An 18,851-nucleotide genomic window follows, 5' to 3' on the forward strand; every position below is an offset into this window, starting at 1 on the left:
AGGTGACACAGTGTAAGCTTTTTCAGACTAAGATTTGAGATCATTGGCAAAAAGTCATCCTTCCCCTTTAGGATTCAAAAATGACATCTCTCAGAAGTACACGAAGGAAATAACCTTTAAATTCCGTGTTTGTTTTCACAGTGGTATGGCTGGAAAATAATTTCATCTGCCTTTGCAAAGGGGGTTGGAGATGGTATAAAACAAAGTAGAGACCATTTCCCTCTCACCGCAGTCGTATATGTATTATCTGACTCACCACTTGTGGGACTCCTTCTGGCAGCACTGCTTTTATTGAAAATTCAAGCATGTGAAAATATTGTCTATTTTCAGGTTACTTTGTTCACTGTTTCGTTCAGGTCACTGTTTCTTTCCTTTAGAGGTTTGGAACACTACATTCAGTAAGTGCTGGATATTGCTGTTCTTAAGCCTTGTGAGAAGGACCAGCACAGTGGAAAGGAAGGGGGGAGGGAAGGGAAGGGAGAAATGAAAGGGGAGGAGAGTCCATATCTGAAGAGAGACTCCAGACTAGAGAAATTTTACTGACATCCATTCAGTTTCCAGCAGGGTCTCCTTCAAGGGCTTTTACTGAGATCCAAAGGCCCTTGCAATTCACAGAGGCATTTACATGCAACGTTGCCCTCTGGGAGCTAAGGTATAACTGTACTCCTGGATAATAATAACAAAGAATACTACCAGACTCCTATTGAAATGTCAACCAGGCACTACTGTTGTAGAGGGTAACAAAGAGATGCTAATATAATTAATTATGAAGCCTCAGTACCCTCATTAACACATCTTTAGTGCCTGGATCTTTGAAAATCAGCTGTGTAAAGTGACTGTCAGAGTTAATTCCTTATAAATTGCCTCTTGTCACATCCCAGAACTGCAGCAAGTTCTCTCAGGCCTTATTGATGCTAAGAAATCTGTTAGGGCTTTTTTCCCCCCCCAGCACCAATGCAGTTATACTGGTGTTATTAAAGTTATAAGTTGTTGCATAAGCAGGAGTTTGTGAGGCCAGAATAGAGCAGAATAAAAATGCCTTTACTCAGTCCAGCTTCCACAATTGGCAGCATAAATAGGAAAAAGCTTCTATCAATTACATGGAACACTAAGGACAAAAGAAAAACAGGAATGAAAGGTGTCACATCATTTGGCATTAAAATGTTTCCTGACGCTACTTTTTCAATTGAGGATCGCAGCCAGTTTGCAGCTCTCCCTCCTCCTCCTGCCTTTACCACAGCGTTTCAGCTCCAGGCCTCATTCCAGTGCATCCTCCCTCCCTCCCCACCACTCCCGCTTACAAATATATATTTCAATAGACTTAGGCTACATGGAGTTCCAAAACCAGCATGTAATTGGTGCAATTGTCTTTTACACTTCTCCACAGAGAGCCACATTCATGTCTTCTTAAGCCCTGTTTTGTCATGTTTTCACTCCTCCTTTTTTTGTTTAAGTCAGACTGGCATCCGTACTTGTGTTGGGAACCCTACACACACACTACTGGAAGAAGTTACACAAGCTGGCTGCATTGGTGGTTCATTCTCTAATTTCTGAGCACCAGACTACTACACTCTCATTGTGAAAGATAAAGGTGCCACCTTACAGAGGCGATAAAAAGTGATCATTACAAATGACTTGGCATTTTCTGCAGCAGTCAAAACACTCACAATGACATACCTAATTTGTCTATACAAGAGATTCTGCTTCCCTTAATCTTTGTGTGCTTTGGAGAAGATGATAATCTTTCTGCAGTGCATAATTTTGTAAAGTTATCTCTGTGTGTGTTTGTATAATGTGCTCCAGGATCCTTTGGGTTCCGTGTTATACTTGGGATAAGAGACCAATCAAAACGGGATAGTTTGATTTGCCATTTCAGAAGTGGCTTTCATACCAAGTATAAGATGCTTTTGCTGGTCTGGCTACACAGCAGTATGCAAACCCTAAATGGAGGGGAATAAAAGGAGTCCTTGCAGATTTCTCTTTCTTACTGTGTAAGCTAACATGGTAGGAACACTATTTTATTCTCCACTCTTCAATCACATATCCACACCCCAGTAAAGCTATATGTACTGATCATTCATAGAAAAGATATAGAAGAAATTAAAGTAGTATGCTTGAAATGAAATACAGAGATTTCTGAAAAGCCATCAAGAACTATCATGCACATTCTGCTTGTTTGACGTAACTACAAGCCTGATGGTACTGAGTGGAATGGAACTACTTATTTCTCAATGTCCTATTTTGGACACTTCTGCAAAGGATAACCAGTTCTACTGAGATGAGTAATACCTGTCCGATGCTTTTTGAGACAGCCAACTGCTTTATACATGTCAATTAAAATTCCAGCAACTGTTTGAGGTACTGATGTACAGAACAGATAAGTAATTTTTAGCCATACATAGTTACTGAATATGGGATTAATTTAAGGGATCTCATAGTTTTCTTCCATGTTGTCAGCAATGCAAAGAGTCAGCTACCTTTTAAGAGTGGCGTACCAGACTGTACTTTCATTTCTGAGATTAGATGGTGTGCATGCTGGTATCATCTCAGCAGGAACTAGAGGCTGCTGGAGAGGGAGAGACACTGCCAGTCACCTTACTGACAGCATCAAGGCTCTGTCCAAGGCAGAGGCTCCCAGCTGCCACTGAGTTCAGAGCACTACAACAGCTAGGAATTGGGATCCAGAGCCTTTCACAGATGCCTCCTCTAATATGCCACAGCACTTGGTCCCATGCCAGCTCTTGCTTGCCATTCAAAAGCCACCAGCACCGTGTCTTTGCACCCCTGTGGTGGTAGCCTGCTGCCACCTGCCACAAAGCAAGCTTTCCCTGGGCTCCTTCCCATTGAGCTACCCTTGACTAAAATCTTTGCCTTATTATTAATGAATATGGAATAGGCAATACCTGTATAGTACAAGAAATCATACCTGTGATATTTAAGTAAGGACCCTCTCACTCTAATTCTACAAAGCATAATGGATCTGTGACTTTAATGGAGATGGATTCTTTTTATAATGTATCATGTCTCTTAGTGTATCAGAACTTCAGAAATGAGGCAACATGTTTTCCGCCTTAATTGAAAGTAGTTTTCAAAGCAAATAGGGCACAGCATGTGGAGGGACTTCTGGGACTGGGGACAGGGAAAAGGAGGTCAGAAATTAAAGAAAATGCACAAGCCCTTTACAAATGGCACTCGAGGACTCACACCGAGTCCACGCAAGGACCTGAACCTTCATTAAGTTACTGAGCATCTAGTAGGCTACATAGACGCTGTGTCCTCGACACTGCACAGCTGCAGTGACCTTTCTTCCCTTCATTTTAGTGAATGTGGAAGTACCTGATGGTTTAAAATCACAAATCTCTGACAAAAAGAAACAGCATGTGTACATTAGCAGTGTGTCCACAAAATGGATATGGCTGAAATACCACACTGCAATTTAGGAACTTGAGTCCTGTTCTTTCTTCTGCCATACATTCCCAGCATGATTCAGCAAGTCATCTAACCCTTCCAACTGGAGTCTTCCCTGTCAGAAAGGGGTTTCCCTTCTCCACCTTGCAGAGCACTGACAAGGGTAAAATAAACAGGTGGTATATTCCAAATAAGAGATGAGGAACATCACAGGTAATGCTGCAGATAAACAGGCTCCAGTCAATTCATTACTTCTTGCTCTTGCTTTTGAACTCCAAAATTACCAACTATGGTAGTGCAGTGTGGTGCTACTGTCACTAAAAGATTTCAAGAATGAGCTATACCAGACTATTGATGAAACTAGAGGTGTGCTTTTAAATAATGCTGCAGATGGTAGGGGTTTCCCAGTTATTTTGGGCAGTATCTCCATTTTTTTCTTGAGGGGTATTTCCATTTAATGCAGACCTCCACTCCTCAGTGAGACCAACTTCTACATGTAGAGCAAAGAAAACTCAAGCAAATGACAACATCTAGTTCAAAACTAAACAGTATGGGAGTAACCAGTCAGGTATTATCTAGACCCAAATAACGAGCACAAAGTGTCAGCATAAAGCAGTTCAAACTCTACGTTGCATACCTGGGTTAATTCAAAGGCAGTGCAGCTATCTACCCAGACCTCAGCCAAACCCCATATGTCATGCTAGGCAGTACAGCAGTGCACAGGTTTTAAATGAACTGGGGAAACCTAATAGGATCTTGCTGGTTATACTAATCTTACACTAGTTAGGGAGACAAGTAGGTTCTCTGATACAAACGTGTTTTATTTTTTGAAGAATTTTGTTGTTTGGCTGTTTTGTTATTAATAAAGGAGACTATGTAAAAAGTGCTGTCCCTCTGAAGAGAGCCATCAATCTGATCCCATTTCAAGCCCCACACTGCCAAACTAAACCCCCAAGAGCTTTTTCTCACGGCCAGACACTCCATCCGTGTTTGAACCATGCGTGTTGTTTTCTTCGTCCTTACTTGCATCTGTTTGGGGTGGCAGGAATGAAAGGGAAGGTGTAAAAGGGGGAGGCTCAGTTACGTCTGTTTTGGGGTAGAGACTGCTGCTTCGGCTGTCTGGAGCCTCAACAGAGCTCGGTTGTTTCATTTATCACAAACAGAGGGCAGCTGCTGCACCCACTAGTGGGTGAATTTTTACTGAGCTGTAGCTTAGACTATTTGTTTTGCTCCACGTCCTAGAAATCAAAGCCTCACTCGGTGTATGCAGGGTTGTATCTGTCCTGTTTCTGGTACTTTCTCCCCAGTGCTTCTTCCCACACTGCTTTCTCTTTACGTCTGTCTTCTCTTGTTCTTGTTTGTTTTCTGATGCTGATTTGCTCCATTATGTGAAAGTGAAAACTGATTAATACTGTGTCTCAGGAAGCACAAAGAAGAAAAGGCACAGATCAGCACTGCAATAACAGCCACTTTAGAGGGACTTAATAGCTTCAGGCTAGTAACAACCTTCCCTGATTAGCCCTCATTTTACCTTATTTCCAATGTAGTGTTACTATGACAAAACAAAGATCTCTACTTATCCGATAGTGCCATGACAGAAAGAAAAAGAAAGATATGATTTATTGAAATACGGTTGATATAGTGAAACCCCAGAAAATCAAGAGATACTGGGATAAAGAAAGGTTAAAATGCATTCTTTAAAAAGTCATTTCTTTGGAGCAGTTTGCTCATTTCTCAGAGCTCTTTGCTCCTCTCTCATCCTCAGGGAAGGAAGAGTCCAGACATGCACCACATTATGGGGAACCTGCACTACATTTGCAGTAACTTTGCATATTACTGCTGAAGAAAATGTTGATTTAGTTTTGGTCTGTTTCATATATTCAGATCCAGTTTTCTTATCTCTTTGCCATCTCAAAACCCCACCAACATTCTCCTTAAATTCCCTCTGCCAAGTTATTTAAAGTTTTTCAACTGCTGTTTGTGCTTAGCATTTTTATGATGCAGACTGGATATAAATTCACGCTTGTAATATTTACTCTCCTACCAAACAGTAATATTCCTTGGCAGTTCTAATCATACCAGTTAATTTAGTGGTGACTTAAAATCATCTATTTATAGATGATAAATCTTAAACGTTAAGATCCTCTTGAAAAACCCACTCTACTATTGGGCTCAAGTATTTAGTGTCAGTTATTCGACAAAGTAAATGCAGATTAGCATTTACTTCCTGCATTTATTTGCAGAAGAAAAACTCATTCAGCAACAGTCACTTTATGAACTTTTAATAGGGCTGTTGAATGGAAAATACGTTTATTTTTTCATTAAGGGATAGATTATCTTGTCACTGGTTTGTGTCTTCAAGCTGATCTCATAAAAACGAGGCATTTCGCAGTAAGTGCTATACTAGGATTTCACCAACAATAGCAGCAGAGCACTGGTTTATGATACAGCGGTTGAGTTCCTAAATGAACACACTGAGGCAGAACATCAAGTATTTTCTCCAGAGGAGGGTCTGGAATCCTGCTGTCACAAAACCAAGTGCATTGTTTCCAATGCTCTTTTAAAGTTGCTGTGTAAATGGATGTTTAGAAGAAGGTGGAAAGAGAAAACTGAATGAGAATTAAGATGGTAAAGTTGTCTCAAACTCGGGCCTACAGACCCTCGGTTGAAAATCTAGAGTCCCAGAGCTGTGGCTTTTCAGATATTTCACTTGTGTTAAAATTGGTACAAAGGACAACAGTATGCTTTCAGTGTTGTAATTCACATCCTAACGTTCTTAGCAGTGCTACGGAGCATTGTCAATGTCCACACGAACCAGAGGCAGAATCACAGGATTGAGAGATGGAGGCTTCAGTTCCATCAGGACCTTTTTTCCTTGCTTCTGAAGGAGGTACCACTTAACCTTTCCGCTTCAGTTTCACTGTCTGTAACAGCTCTTTATCACGAGTTTTAGGGACTCTTATTTCACAATTACTTGTGAAGTACTTCATATTCCTCAAAGCCACTGCGCTCAGCTCTGACACTGGATTCACATGTGCTAAAGCAGCACTGTGTCTGTTCCCACAACCGCCTACTCTGTATCCTGTAATCCCGGTCTTTACATAGAGGCCAAACTCCCTCCCAGCAACAGCAGCAGTAACGCTGCCGAAGTTAGCGCGTCTGTGCCTGCTTATGCGAGGGCTAAATTTAGCCCGTGTGTTCATCGTTGTTGTCCCAGTGGAGTTACAATTAGAAAAAACCCTTAAGCACAGTCATACCCATTAGGAATAATTACTTAAGGAGGCTGTGACACCACTAAGCGTTTCCGCAGACACAAGCAGCACAACCGTTGTCCGGCTGTACCCACACCGACAGGCAGATGTTGTACCCAGATACCTACCCCTCCCAGCGCCTGGGAGGAGAGCTGCCCAGCTCTGGCAACCCTGCTGGCGTGCAGCGAGTTCGCAGTGATGTTCACTAGTACAAAGCACCGTAATTCCTTCCTCCAACCCAACAGACGTAAAAAGGAACTCGATACGCACCAGGCTTTACACACACAGCTTCACTCCCCTACCCCATTTCCTCAGCAAGCACACGCTGTACGCGCCAACCCAAGCGGCGCGCTGCGCCCTGTGCTTCTCTCATTGCTGACAATTCCTCCTCCGGACGGCGGGCGCCTGCAGCGCGGCTTCTGCTGCCGCACCCCGCGGCCCCAGAGCACACAGAGGGACCACAGTCCGCACCGCTGCGGGACCTCTGCACCGCCAGCCACCGAGCCCCGGGCTGCTGCTCCCACCGGCGGCCTCCTCCAGCGCTCGGCTTTGTCGCCCCCTCCTCGCTCCCGGCGCCATCTTAACTCCTGGCAGCCCCCGCGCCCTCCCGCCAGCTCTGCCCCTTATGCCCGTGGCGGCGCGGCGGTCCCAGCCGGGGCTCAGCATGGGTATGGCTGGGGTGGCCGAAGGGGAGAGAGCAGGAGAACCCCCGGCCAACCCCACGGCGTTAACAACGTGGCGGCTGAGGCGCCCGCCGGTGCCAGCCCGTACCCCACATGGAGCCCTGCCCGCCCAGCACAAACCCTCACTGCCCTTCCCCAACATGGCATCCGCCCGCCTCAGTTTACCGCTTGCACGCCGGCAGCCCTGTCGCCCGGGTTGACGTCATCCCTCCGCGCCTTCCCCGTTTCCATGGTAACCGCAGAGCGGGCGGTGGGAGCGCGCTGAGTCGTGGCCCCCTCTCGCCGCCATGTTCACGGACACCTCCGCGCCCGGCGCCGATGTGGAGTCGCTGTGGAGGAGCGCTCGGAGCGCCCGCTGCGAGGCGGTGAGACCCCGAGAGACCCCGTGGGGCCTCGGACCGCGCTCTTAACACCGCCCCGAGCGGCCGGGCCGGGGGCAGCCGCTCCTTTCCCCCGTCATGAAGGGGCGGCCTTGTCCCTCGGTGAAGGCCCCCCAAGGTTCTGCTGCTCCAGCTCGGGGCGGAAGGAAACCTCCTCCTCAGTTCTTTACGTCCTTACCCCTTTGCAGCGTTTTACTAATCTAGGCCCTTTATATAATTTGGCAAAGAAAGAGGTGCAGCAGCCACAGAATTGGTACCTTGGGAGCTGATAACGCTGTGCTTGCCCTCATGTTTGCCATTTCTTCTGGAGGCTTGCATCCCTTTTGCTTTCTCTCACCCTCCCCATTCTATGCACGTGGCCCAAATTTGCCTGGCACGCAGGTGTCCCTGCCTCAGGTCAGATCAGATCATGTGAAGGTCACAAACGCATCACCAACACCCAGACGGTTACACAGGCACCCTCCTGTTAGCCGTGAACCAGAGGTGTGCAAACATGCTTGGGTATCTCTGAAATGCCAAAAAGGGGAAAGTGCTTTGAATGTTCTGTGCAGCGCTCTTTATTTACGTTTGCATTACAGACCCTGTCTTCTTTTACTAGAAAAGCTGCCAGACTAGGAAAATTTCAACAGTGGAAACCGCAGCGCAGGCTCGTACCAGCCGAGATGCCAGCGTGCAGACAGAGCAAAGTACAGATGCTCTCTGTGACTTCCAGCAAAAGGTCCAAGTAGATTATGCTGGCCTTCGGTCATTCCTTCAGAGGGTGGAGGACACTGTTATCAAAGAGCTAAAGAAAAACTGGGAAAGCCGTGCCTTTGATGGCTTTGAAGTGAACTGGACAGATCAGAACGAAAGGGTAAGTTGGCAGAATTCAGATCCTTGTCCTTACCCCAAGCAGAACCGGTTGCAGTGGCTCTAACTCGTTAGTTCTGTTTCTTACAGCTGTGATTGTTCTTGCCAGATTCTAATCATTAGTCATTACTAGATGGGTTTCTTCCCACCTGCTCGTGGCCTGGCCTGGTAAAGCTCTTCTTCCTACTAGCGACTGTGTTGCAGTAGCTTTGTGAGAATGAAGCCCACAGATGGTGTAGGCTTGTCCTCACCTTCCAGCAGCCCCTTTAGAGCATGCCAGGCAAGCAGGTATCTAGAAACAGCTGCAAACAGTTATTTGGCAGCTCTTTCTGCTTAAGTTATATTTGTTGGGTGTATGGTGCTCAAGAGTGGAAGCAATCTATATCAATCAGTGCGTGTTGGTACCATCGTTTGCAACCCATCGCTTGTGAAACAAGTGCTAGGCTCATACCTGGGGGGCTGTTATAAATCCTTATAGCACAGCTTTCCAGAGCTGTGGTGCAGCCCCTGAGGTGTGTGCTCTGTGAGAGGCAGTTACAAGGTGACAGTTAGATAGTGTCAGGTCTTGTGTGGGGATTTCTTCCCAGTAGGAATTCCACAACTTTTCCACATGTGCTGCTTGGGCAGAGAGGAAGCCGGCACTGTGCAGGGGTGTGCACAGCTCCCATTTCCCTGCTTCAGTGCTTGAACTCGATCTCTTCCAGGTGTTGTGTTTGCATACATTGTCATACCCAGAGGCTCAGGATCAAAACCTGCAGGTTACCAGCATCTCATGGAATGCAACTGGATCCGTTGTTGCATGTTCGTATGGCCGGTGAGTACCTGACTGGATTGAGAGTGCAGCAGAGGTTGAGCTGGCTTTTAAGATTGACCTGAGTTTTAAGTATGGTCACTTTCTCTGCATTTCTAAACTGTATATATCTATAAATAGGTACACCTTATGCAAGTTAAATAATTCATATTCAAAGAAACAATATCTTAGGGCAGTCTTAAATGACAGCTTGTATTTCTTCTGCCTTCCCCCTACCCCCAGAATGGATGCACGTACTCTCACTGGTTTATTTCTAGATAGATTCTGTTTGGAAAGAAAACATAGAGAGCAGATGCACTTGCAAATCTGTGTAGGTGAGGTTTGGAAGTACGTGCTTATCTTCACTGAAGATCCTGTTGTTTTAATGTGGTCTCTCGGCACCCCGGATGAACCTGGCACCCGTTCGCGCGTGCGCCTGGTGTCGTGGACGTGTGCTAACACACACTTCAGGATTTCTGACACGAGGGCTGGAAAAACGTTCATCGAATCCAGTGAACGTCCACAGCAGCTTCTCCCTTCTGTGCCTGGCTGCTGCCCTCATTAGTTTTTTATTCCACTGCCGTTTCTTAGATTAAAAGCCCCAGCAAAAAGGGTATCCACGAGGGAATGTGCAGGGAAGAGTAAAACAAGGCAAACCTGTATGGTACTTGCTCCTTCTGCTCTCCCAGGCTACAGCTGTTTTCAGATGAGAATGTGGTTTCTGTGTCTGTGGTTACCCTCAGTACAATTCCCTTCCACGAACTCCTACAGTCTCTGTGAATTTGTGTAAACCTGTAGCGTCTACAACATCCTTTAATAAGGAGCTTCACAGCTCAACTACCCGTTGGATAAAATCTGCTCCTTTTATTTGATCATATCTCTTCCAATAAAAGAATTAAGAGCATCAGCTAAAGGCAGTAGAAGTCAGGCTCAAAATCCTTGCTTCCTGTCCCAGCCACTGACTGTTCTGTAGATCTCTGTCCTCTGTATCATCTCCTTCTAGCAAGAAGGGGCATCACAGGGGTCAGCTTGGTGCTGGTGCAGAAATCCGTGTAACATTCTGGCAAGTGTGCAAGGAATGAACTGGATAGAAATAAAATGAAGTATCTGGTGGCTGTCAGCATCCCAGAGGAATACTTCAGAATCCACTTGTGGCAAACAAGTACAAAGGGCATGGGACTGGATTGAATTCTAGAGCTGGGGTGTGCAGCACGATTTGTGCAGGGTCACCCCCACCATTTGGTGGTTGTGAAGAACATTCTCTGCTCCTGCGGAGGCACCTGGGCTTCAAATCACGCTGCTTCTCTCAGGCCAACCGAGGCTGCTGTGAGCCCTCCAGCTAAGGTACTGTCCCACGGTGTATTCCTAGACCTTGGATCTTGCTTGGAGTGCTCCTTTAGAGGAGATGTGGTTTGCAACTCAGCAGCAATTCAGTCTCTTTAGATTTTCATTCCCAGATACTCACAGCAACTCTCTGTATGGACCCTTTATATTGTTCTCATTATTTGAATGCTCAGTAGGCCTTGGAATTGTTTCTGAGATTTACTTGCTGGTACTTTGTAAGTACACTGACACATACTGTATGTATACAAGCCTGCAGAGAGCTTCTATCACCTCATGATCCCCTCTCCTCAGTTTTCCTTCAAGCCACAAAGCAGAACATGTAAATGCCCAATGGACACCAGATACTGGATCCTCTGGAGCAGATAAGGCAAGACACAGCTTTCTCTTCTTCAGGTTGGACGATGGGGACTGGAGCACAGAGAAATCTTATGTTTGTACCTGGAATCTGGACAGAAGAGGGCTGAACCCAACGCACCCTGACCTAGTGGTGGATGTTCCCAGTTCTGTCATGTGCCTGGCTTTCCACCCTTCCCAGCCTTCTCTGATAGCTGGTGGGTTGCTCTGACTCTGTCTGAAATGCGCCCTCATTTCCTTCAGCTTGAGTCATTTTCTTCCTCTTACTCAGCTTCATTTGCTCATTTGTTCCGAGCTCTCTGACCTCAGTGTTCCACCTTTGTCCTTTCAGGTGGCCTCTTCAGCGGGGAGCTGGTGGTGTGGGACACCAGCAGAACAGAGGACCCGGTGATCTTGAGGACAGGGATGACAGATGACACTCACACAGATCCAGTCTATCAGGTAACAGAGAACGGCTGCAGCAAACAGGGCTGGGGCAGACGAGCAGTCCCATGACTATTTCACCCCTTCAGTTCCTGTCCACAGCCAGGCTGCTGGTTCAGTGGTTACGTTCTCTTGTGGTTGGCTGTTTTCCCCCAAATCCAGCTACTGAAACAGGCATTTGCTGAATTTGACACCCTGTAAAAAATAACTTCTCACTATTCAGGGCAAACAAGGAGTTGGCCTGTTCCTGTGCTGCAACTCTTTCTTGGTGCAGATGCAGCCAACACCACTTACGATCAGCAAAGTGTTGCTGATCCTTAGTTGGAAGCTTAAAGCTACACCCTTTAAGGATGTCGGAGTCTCTCTTCCTGATGCTTTTCATCCCTCTGGGGTCCTGTGACTGGGCAGTCTGTGTTATTTTCATTTCTGAAAGTCAGGAAAACGCTGTTTATGGCTGGGTGAAAGTGCTGTAAACACCATGTCTCAGAAGCGATGGCAGATGAACCACAGACGCTGCGATACCTCATGCAGCCCTGAACACCCAAACACGTTTCTATCCTAGCACTTCCATCCCTGCGCCAGCTCCCCGCTGGGTCGGTACCAGGATGGCTGGCTGCTGCTGGGCTCTGCTCCCGTGTCATCCTGGGGTGGGGTGGGGGTGTTAGGGGACTGCCAAGCAGGGGCTGGACCAGCGTGCTGATGGTGTTTGGAGCAGGTGAACTGGTTGCCTGACGCCAAGCACAGAAACCAGTGCCGGCTGCTGAGCGTGTCGACGGACGGGAAGATCCTGGTGTGGAGGGAGGAGCGAGACGGGCGGCTGGTCCTGGCTGAAGGCTTCGCCTTGGTGGCACAGCAGATCCCTCGTAGCTCTTGGCTGAAGAAGGTGAGCTCAGCGGTTCAGGGAGGGCTGATCTTACAAACCCACTCCTAATGCTAGAGCCCGTGTGGCAGAGCTCACATCCCATGTGAGAATGGTGAGGAAAAGCCCCTCTTGAACAGATGCACTAACCCTTGATCCCCATCTCCTTTCCCATACTGAAATCTCTCCTTGGAAGTCTGACAACAGGTGTGGTTTTGCCATGCTCTGAAGAGAAGCTGCTGGGATGAGGAAGAGAACTCGCTTGTAATGATATTAATTGGCATGAATCCCCTTGTAGGGGGGTTCTGCAGAGGTTAAAGGCTGAGCAGTGCTACAGATGTGGTGGCTGGTGCCAGCTGTGCTGCTCACTGGGTCCCTGGCAGGCTGGTTCATGCTGCTCCAGCTGCCCCTGTGTTCACTGGCGGCCCCGGCTCTCACAGCAGCTTTGTCTCTTCTCGCAGGTCGCCTGTGGAGAGGCGGCGGTCGGTGTGACCTCGCTGTCTTTCTCCCACTTCGATCCCCGGGTGTTCGTGGTGGGTGTGGAAGGTGGTTACTCCCTGCAGTGCTGCACGGCTGCAGCGACACCGGCTCTGCACCGCACGGGCAGCTCTGTGCCGCTACGGGCACCGGCAGAACTCGCCTTCTCCCCGCACGGTGGCCCTGTGTACTCCGTGAGCTGCTCCCCCTTCCACAGGCAAGTGCTGGGCAGCGACACTGGTGCTGCACCTCGGGCACAGTTACTGCCTGGCTCTAAACACCCAGTTTTCAGGTAGCCCCAGGGGTGGGAGTGTGTGTCCAGCAGCAAAAAATTTCTTCCAGACACCTAATATAAGCTCCCCTTGGTCAGTTTAAAGCCATGACCCCTTGTCCTGTCCCTACGTGCCCTTGTCAAAAGTCCCCCTCCAGCTTTCCTGTAAGTGATCTGCCCCTCAGAAATCTTACTGGTACCTGCCTGAATTTGAATTGGATCTCCCATCTCTGCCTGCAGTTTACCCACCACCCGCAGAAGAGGTCCCACACCGTGTTGCTGTGAAATGTGCTGACAGAGCTGGTTTGCATCTAATTTGCAGGAGACAAACGTGACTCCAACAAAGCCCATCCCTGTCTCAGCAGTTCTCAGGCCTCTGGGCCACACAAACCCTCATTAAACTTAATTGAGGGCAGTGACAAAGCTGCATCTCCACAGCCCAGGGTACGGGTTGGGAATCACTGCCTTAGGGTATCACTTAGGCAAGGCAGTGATACTGTCCAAGGTCACGCTCCTTGACTGATCTTTAGTCTGTATCTTTAAGCAGTAAAGCAAAGTAAGTTGTTTCTTGTTCCTCCCTCCCCCAGGAACCTCTTTCTGAGCTGTGGGACTGACGGACAGGTCCACCTGCACTCCATGCTGCAGACACAACCCCTCGTTTCTCTTCAGTTATCAAAGAAATACCTGTTCTGTGTACGCTGGTCTCCAGTCCGACCACTCGTCTTCGCAGCTGCGTCGGGTGAAGGCAAGTACCTGCAGGAGCTTGCTCTTAGAGAGGAAACTGGGATCATGCTGGGTATTAATTAGTCCAAGTCAGTTGTATTGATGACACTTCCTGGGAGCAGACAGCAGTGACCATGTCTGCGCTGTGGTATCATTGCAGTGGGTAACGTTTAACTCTAGCCAGGACTGCATCGGTCACGGTTGTTTCACTTTTGATGTATCTCTTCTGCTGCTGCCCCAACCACCCACGGGTGTAACACGGTGAGATCGCCCTCCTGCAGCTTACTTTGGTCTTCCTTGGTTTTCATGTTTGCTTCCAGAGCAAGATTTAAACAGGAACTTTTCCCTTAGCAAACTGCCCAAGTTTTGGGTTAAGGAACGGGGATGTGGCAGCACTTGGCTGCCTGGTTTCAGGTCTCTGACAGCTGAATGAATCCACGCTGTCCTGCAGTGATGTCAGCTGCCTGTCACAGCCCAGACACCATCAGAGGGAAGGGAAATGGGTTAAAGAGAACAGCTCTGAGCTCCAGGCTGAGTAACTACTCTGCTGTTAAACAGAGTGACCAGAGCTGTTAAGCTGCAGGAACTGTTTTACAGGAGAGGTGCACCTCTTTGACTTCGAGAGGAGCTCGCAGAAGCCGGCTGTATCCATGAAGCAGGCTGCAGGCGAACACCCCGTGTACTGTCTGGAATTCAACATGAAGCAAACTCATCTCCTGGCCTCAGGGGACGCCACTGGAGCCATCAAAGTCTGGCAGCTCAGTTCAGACTTCACTGAGCAGCGACCCAGGGAAGTGACACATCTGGAGCAGCTGGCAAGTGAGAGCACGGACTGAGGTGGCAGCACAAGCCTGGTACTTCTCTGCCTCCACAGGTTTTCCACTCACCTCTTCCACAGCATTGACCTGAGAAACACTTTGCTATGACAGTGGGAATTTCATCCATGCATCAGTTAAACTCTTATTTAACCATGAAACACCAGCCGCTGTGGTTCGACCAGTAACTTTTATTGAAGCACACTGCACCATGTTTTGTTTTCCCTAAGAGTTTTAAGCTAAGCAGTTTAAGGTTACATCATAAAGTAACACTGATTATTGTAGAGCACGAAGAGAGAGAGGGAGAGAGACACATGCAGAGCTACAGTCAGCAAACGTGAGCATGTCCTTCGCATCTTTTGGTACGAGTGGTGGGGGGGTGTGTGTCAGATCAATTCACAAAGAGTGAACGTGTAAATTCTATGTAGTCGTAGGCAGAAGGAAGTTCTCTGCCTTTGCCGTCCATGTAGGGCTTCATGTGGGAGATGCAGTAATCGGCTTGTTCCCGGGTCAGGTTCTGAAAGACACAAACACAGAGGTGGAGACGAACGCTGGGGCTGCGGAGGGGCGGAGGGCTCCGTGAGGAGCCGGCCCGTTCCCAGCAGCACAGGGAGCTACGCCCAGCCTGGAAATGCACTGGCTGCTGGCACAGTTGGCTGAGGTTGGAAGGTCTGACCTGCGCTTCCCACCAAAGAACACAGAGCAGGTAACTGATACGAGGAAGTAGTGCAACCTCTTTGTTTCTCTGCCAGCCGGTGGGTTCAGACAGGAAAAACCTGCTGTCCTGGCAGGGCAGCGAGAGGGAGGAGACGTTTCTACTGTCTGAGCTTAGCCTTAAGTTTCTCCTTTGCATCAGTGTCTGGAGAAACATCTCCCTCTAGTCTTCACAGTGATGAAAATAAAGTGTCAGTCTCTGAGGACAGTGAACAACCTCCCAGGCCTAAAGCAGCTCTTGTTTTACTCAGCCTCAGTAGTTCTTTGCCAGTTAAAGCTTTTCCTGTTCCTCTCAGAGCCAGGAAAGCAGGTAAGGGCTGTCACCATCATCCCTGCTTTAGCTGCAGAGGGCACCTTGGCAGGTTTGGAGCTAACACACCACCAGTGACTCAAACCTCCAAGCAACCGGTGCCCATCTTTGTTAACAACTTACAACCCCTCCATCATCCTTCCTCACTGGGCCCCAGCCAGCACATACCTGGTAGAGCTCCTCCTTGGTCACATAGGGCTTCCCCTCTGAGCTGAGGGCACGGAAAGCGCTCTCAATCTCCTCACTGGACTTCACGTTCTCTGTTTCCCTGCTGATCATGAAGGCCATGTACTCCTGCAGTGAGACGTGTCCATCCCTGCCAGGGAAACACAGAGTGAGCCCTGCTGCCCATCAACGCACAAAGCACAGCGCTTCCGTACCCGCCTGAGGGGTCTTGGCTTTTCTGGGAGGAGCCTTAAGGCAGGGGAGCATCAACACCACATCATTTCCTACAGTAAGTACCTGTTGGGATCGACAGTGTCAAGAATTGCCTCAAATTCTGGGTCTGGCTCTCCTTCCTCAACCATAGGCAGGTCGTAGCCGAGAGAGCGCAAGCAAGACTTAAACTCCTGGTGGTTAAGTCGTCCAGATTTGTCCTTGTCAAAGTGCCTAAAAACATAACACCAGAGCTCACATTTTTAAGTGTCAGTTGGTGAGTACCAAAAGCTATAAAGTGAGTTGAAAACCTGAAGAGATTACAACTAGTCCACTGTTCTGGACAAATGAGCTTGAATCAACCAATAGTTCTATCTCACGTGCACGAAAAGTAAGCACAAATTCTTTGCTTTGCTTAAAAAACATCCAGAAATGGCTGTATTCCCAGCCGGAATTCCCTGGCACTCCCGGTTCTTGCCCTCGTGCCCAGCAGAGGTTCTCTGTCTCTGGAGGCTCTCGCCATCTGGCAGCCATCAGAGCAGCTCAGCACAAACCAGGGCAGACAACAAAGGAGCTGGAAACAGCCCAGTCAGAGAACCCCATCAACAGGAGCCATCCACGCGCCAAGAAGCCTTTTCCGAGCGCTCCCCTGCACTCACTTGAACATCATGCTGAACTCCTTCAGGGCCTCCTCCGTCACTCCAGTCGTGTTTCTGAAAAGGAAGAAGCAAAACTGGTGAACAGCTCCTGAACTGCAGAACTCTGCTGGTGTCCACCTGCCCCAAGCCAGTGGCTGCATCAGAAGGTGAGGACAAGGAGCAAACAGCACATTACAGCACCACAGTTCAACAGAATCAGTCCATTCCTCCAAGATCCTGTCGCTGCTAATGGCTAACAGGAACTATATCCAAAACTCCTAACTTCATCCCTCTGAGGACAGCCAGGAGGTGGTGGGGATTTACAAGCTCCCTACATCCATAAGAGCATACAACTGTTAGCACAGACCATACAAGGTCTGTTTTTAGACATGGGCAGATGCCTCATCTTCTATCGCCCCCCCAGGCCCAACACACACATGAGCCAGGCAATACCGAGCTTGGATTTGCTGTTCCAGGTTGTGCTGCATTCTCATGCCCAGCTGGTCAAGCTGGTCCCACTGCTGGGCCAGCCCCACGGTGCTGTGTTCCGTGTATTTGTTGTCCAAGATCAGTGCCTCTTCCATGGCTGCTCCAAGGTCCTCGATCTTCTTCAGTTGGCTTCGCATAGCTCGGATCTCCTGGTGCTTGCGCTGTTGGGAAGGAAGAGGAGAGAAATCAAGTAGTGCAACTACCCCCTTAAAAGGTTGGACATAGGCTGGCAGGGGAGGGAGCGTTCTATCCTTTTTCTGCTGGGATTATGTATATGTATATTGGGATTTGTAAAATCCTACTCAACAACGTTCCTCCTTGTGCACACTGTTAGAAAACCACTTCTTGAGCCAAAACACTCTGACTGGGAAACGTGCTGGAAATACTGGATCCTCCCTGCCCCTACGCTGCTCATCAATAAACACAGAACAAAAAGGAAAATGGTATCAGTGTTGTTTTGTAGTTGTGATCAAACATCAGGTATGTGAATAGATAATCCCAAAGATCCCTTCAGTACTTGGAATGTGAGCAGTCACTTAGGATTTTACCATGGAATGACACGCATTGCCAGTCCCACCCCAATTCCACGTTTTAGCATCACTTACTTTAGTAGCTTCCAACTGTGATTCTAACGTTCCCGATTCCTCCACCATGCATGACCTAAACACAGAATCACAGTGAGAGAATGCACTTATCCCAGAAAAAAAAATGGCAAGTGGGGCTTGAAATTAACAGTCCTTCCTTGAAAATAAAGACCCTGACAGCAGTGTTGTTCTCCTATAGATATTTAAACACTGGTTTTGTGTTTTATTCTGACTCATCCTGTTTCAGACGGACACACGTTTGATTTTTATCTCTTTATACAGTTAATTTCTAGCCCCATTTAAAGGCAACACCATCAGCAGCCACACTTCATGCCAGATCCAAAGCACCCGCTTTACTGGACCTAATGAAATTAGGAACTTGGTGCAGTCCCACCCCACTCCCCCGTGCCCAGCACACACACACACACACACACACACACCTACAGGTGATTCCCTGGAGATGGGCAGCGCTTGCCAGTGGGGTACAGGGGCTCTACAGAGGGATGTTACATGAGGATAAAATGGGGGAAAAAGATGTTGAAAACTACTGGTTTGGTGTAAAAGTAATCCTAGTATGGCACAATCACTGCAGGAAGCCGCAGACCTCCCCTGCCCTGCAGGGGCTGGGGGACAGTTGCCCTTCCCACCCCTACTGTGATGCACCCAGAGCAAGTGAGGCATGGTCACTCTTCTACAGCTGATTTCCACACTGAGCTTCTAGGCACACCGCAGCCCCTGCTGCAGCAGATAAAGATCACACTGTGGTGATGGTCTGAAGATCTATTACATAGGGACTGGCTATGGGAAGTCTCTGGATGCTGCTTCCCGCCCCCCCCCAATATCCTAACATCCTTGAAATAGCGGTGGTTTAACAATCCCTGCCCTTCCAACACGTAGGGTGAGAGCTCACACTGAATGACCCGTGCATGGACAGCAAGCCTGGGCGCTGCCTCCTTTGACTCTGTGGTATATAAGTTCCTAAAACTTAAGTAGCTGGTATTTAAGTCACTAACGCCGGGGTTTTCATCCCCACTGAGGTTTATCCTCCTACACACCCTTAAGCTTCTTGAGGGAGATTTCAAGTGCTGAATCACTCTGTACCAAATATCTGGGG

General features: G+C 48.1%; 2 protein-coding genes across 12 annotated transcripts in view; one reads left to right on the top strand and one right to left on the bottom strand.

The window, feature by feature from the left end:
- Positions 1–7,553: 7,553 nt before the first annotated feature.
- Positions 7,554–14,815, top strand: DYNC2I2 (dynein 2 intermediate chain 2). Of its 2 annotated transcripts, XM_061477032.1 has the most exons (9): positions 7,554–7,707; positions 8,321–8,575; positions 9,276–9,385; positions 11,099–11,256; positions 11,391–11,500; positions 12,198–12,365; positions 12,803–13,035; positions 13,677–13,834; positions 14,410–14,815. In XM_061477032.1, exons 1-9 carry the CDS (start codon positions 7,630–7,632, stop codon positions 14,646–14,648), a joined length of 1,509 nt encoding a protein of 502 aa, XP_061333016.1. In that variant the 5' UTR covers positions 7,554–7,629; the 3' UTR covers positions 14,649–14,815. The 2 variants fall into 2 exon arrangements, with proteins under 2 accessions (XP_061333016.1, XP_061333015.1); XM_061477031.1 differs by lacking the exon at positions 14,410–14,815 and having other exon boundaries at positions 7,569–7,707; positions 8,326–8,575; positions 13,677–13,911.
- The window catches only part of SPTAN1 (spectrin alpha, non-erythrocytic 1), a 51,387-nt gene continuing 47,334 nt past the window's right edge, over positions 14,799–18,851 (bottom strand). For all 10 annotated transcript variants that reach the window (XM_061477021.1, XM_061477020.1, XM_061477019.1 and 7 more), the window contains 6 exons: positions 17,759–17,813; positions 17,118–17,314; positions 16,686–16,739; positions 16,114–16,260; positions 15,820–15,967; positions 14,799–15,144 (listed from right to left, as the gene is read on the bottom strand). In XM_061477021.1, the coding sequence (XP_061333005.1) occupies positions 15,019–15,144; positions 15,820–15,967; positions 16,114–16,260; positions 16,686–16,739; positions 17,118–17,314; positions 17,759–17,813 (727 nt within the window). In that variant the 3' untranslated portion in view covers positions 14,799–15,018. The remainder of the gene's footprint in view (positions 15,145–15,819; positions 15,968–16,113; positions 16,261–16,685; positions 16,740–17,117; positions 17,315–17,758; positions 17,814–18,851) is intronic.

Source organism: Pezoporus flaviventris, unplaced genomic scaffold, assembly GCF_033815535.1.
Source record: "Pezoporus flaviventris isolate CSIRO_AGI_PZ_B2104156 unplaced genomic scaffold, CSIRO_AGI_Pfla_v1 ptg000097l, whole genome shotgun sequence".
Lineage (NCBI taxonomy): Eukaryota > Metazoa > Chordata > Aves > Psittaciformes > Psittacidae > Pezoporus > Pezoporus flaviventris.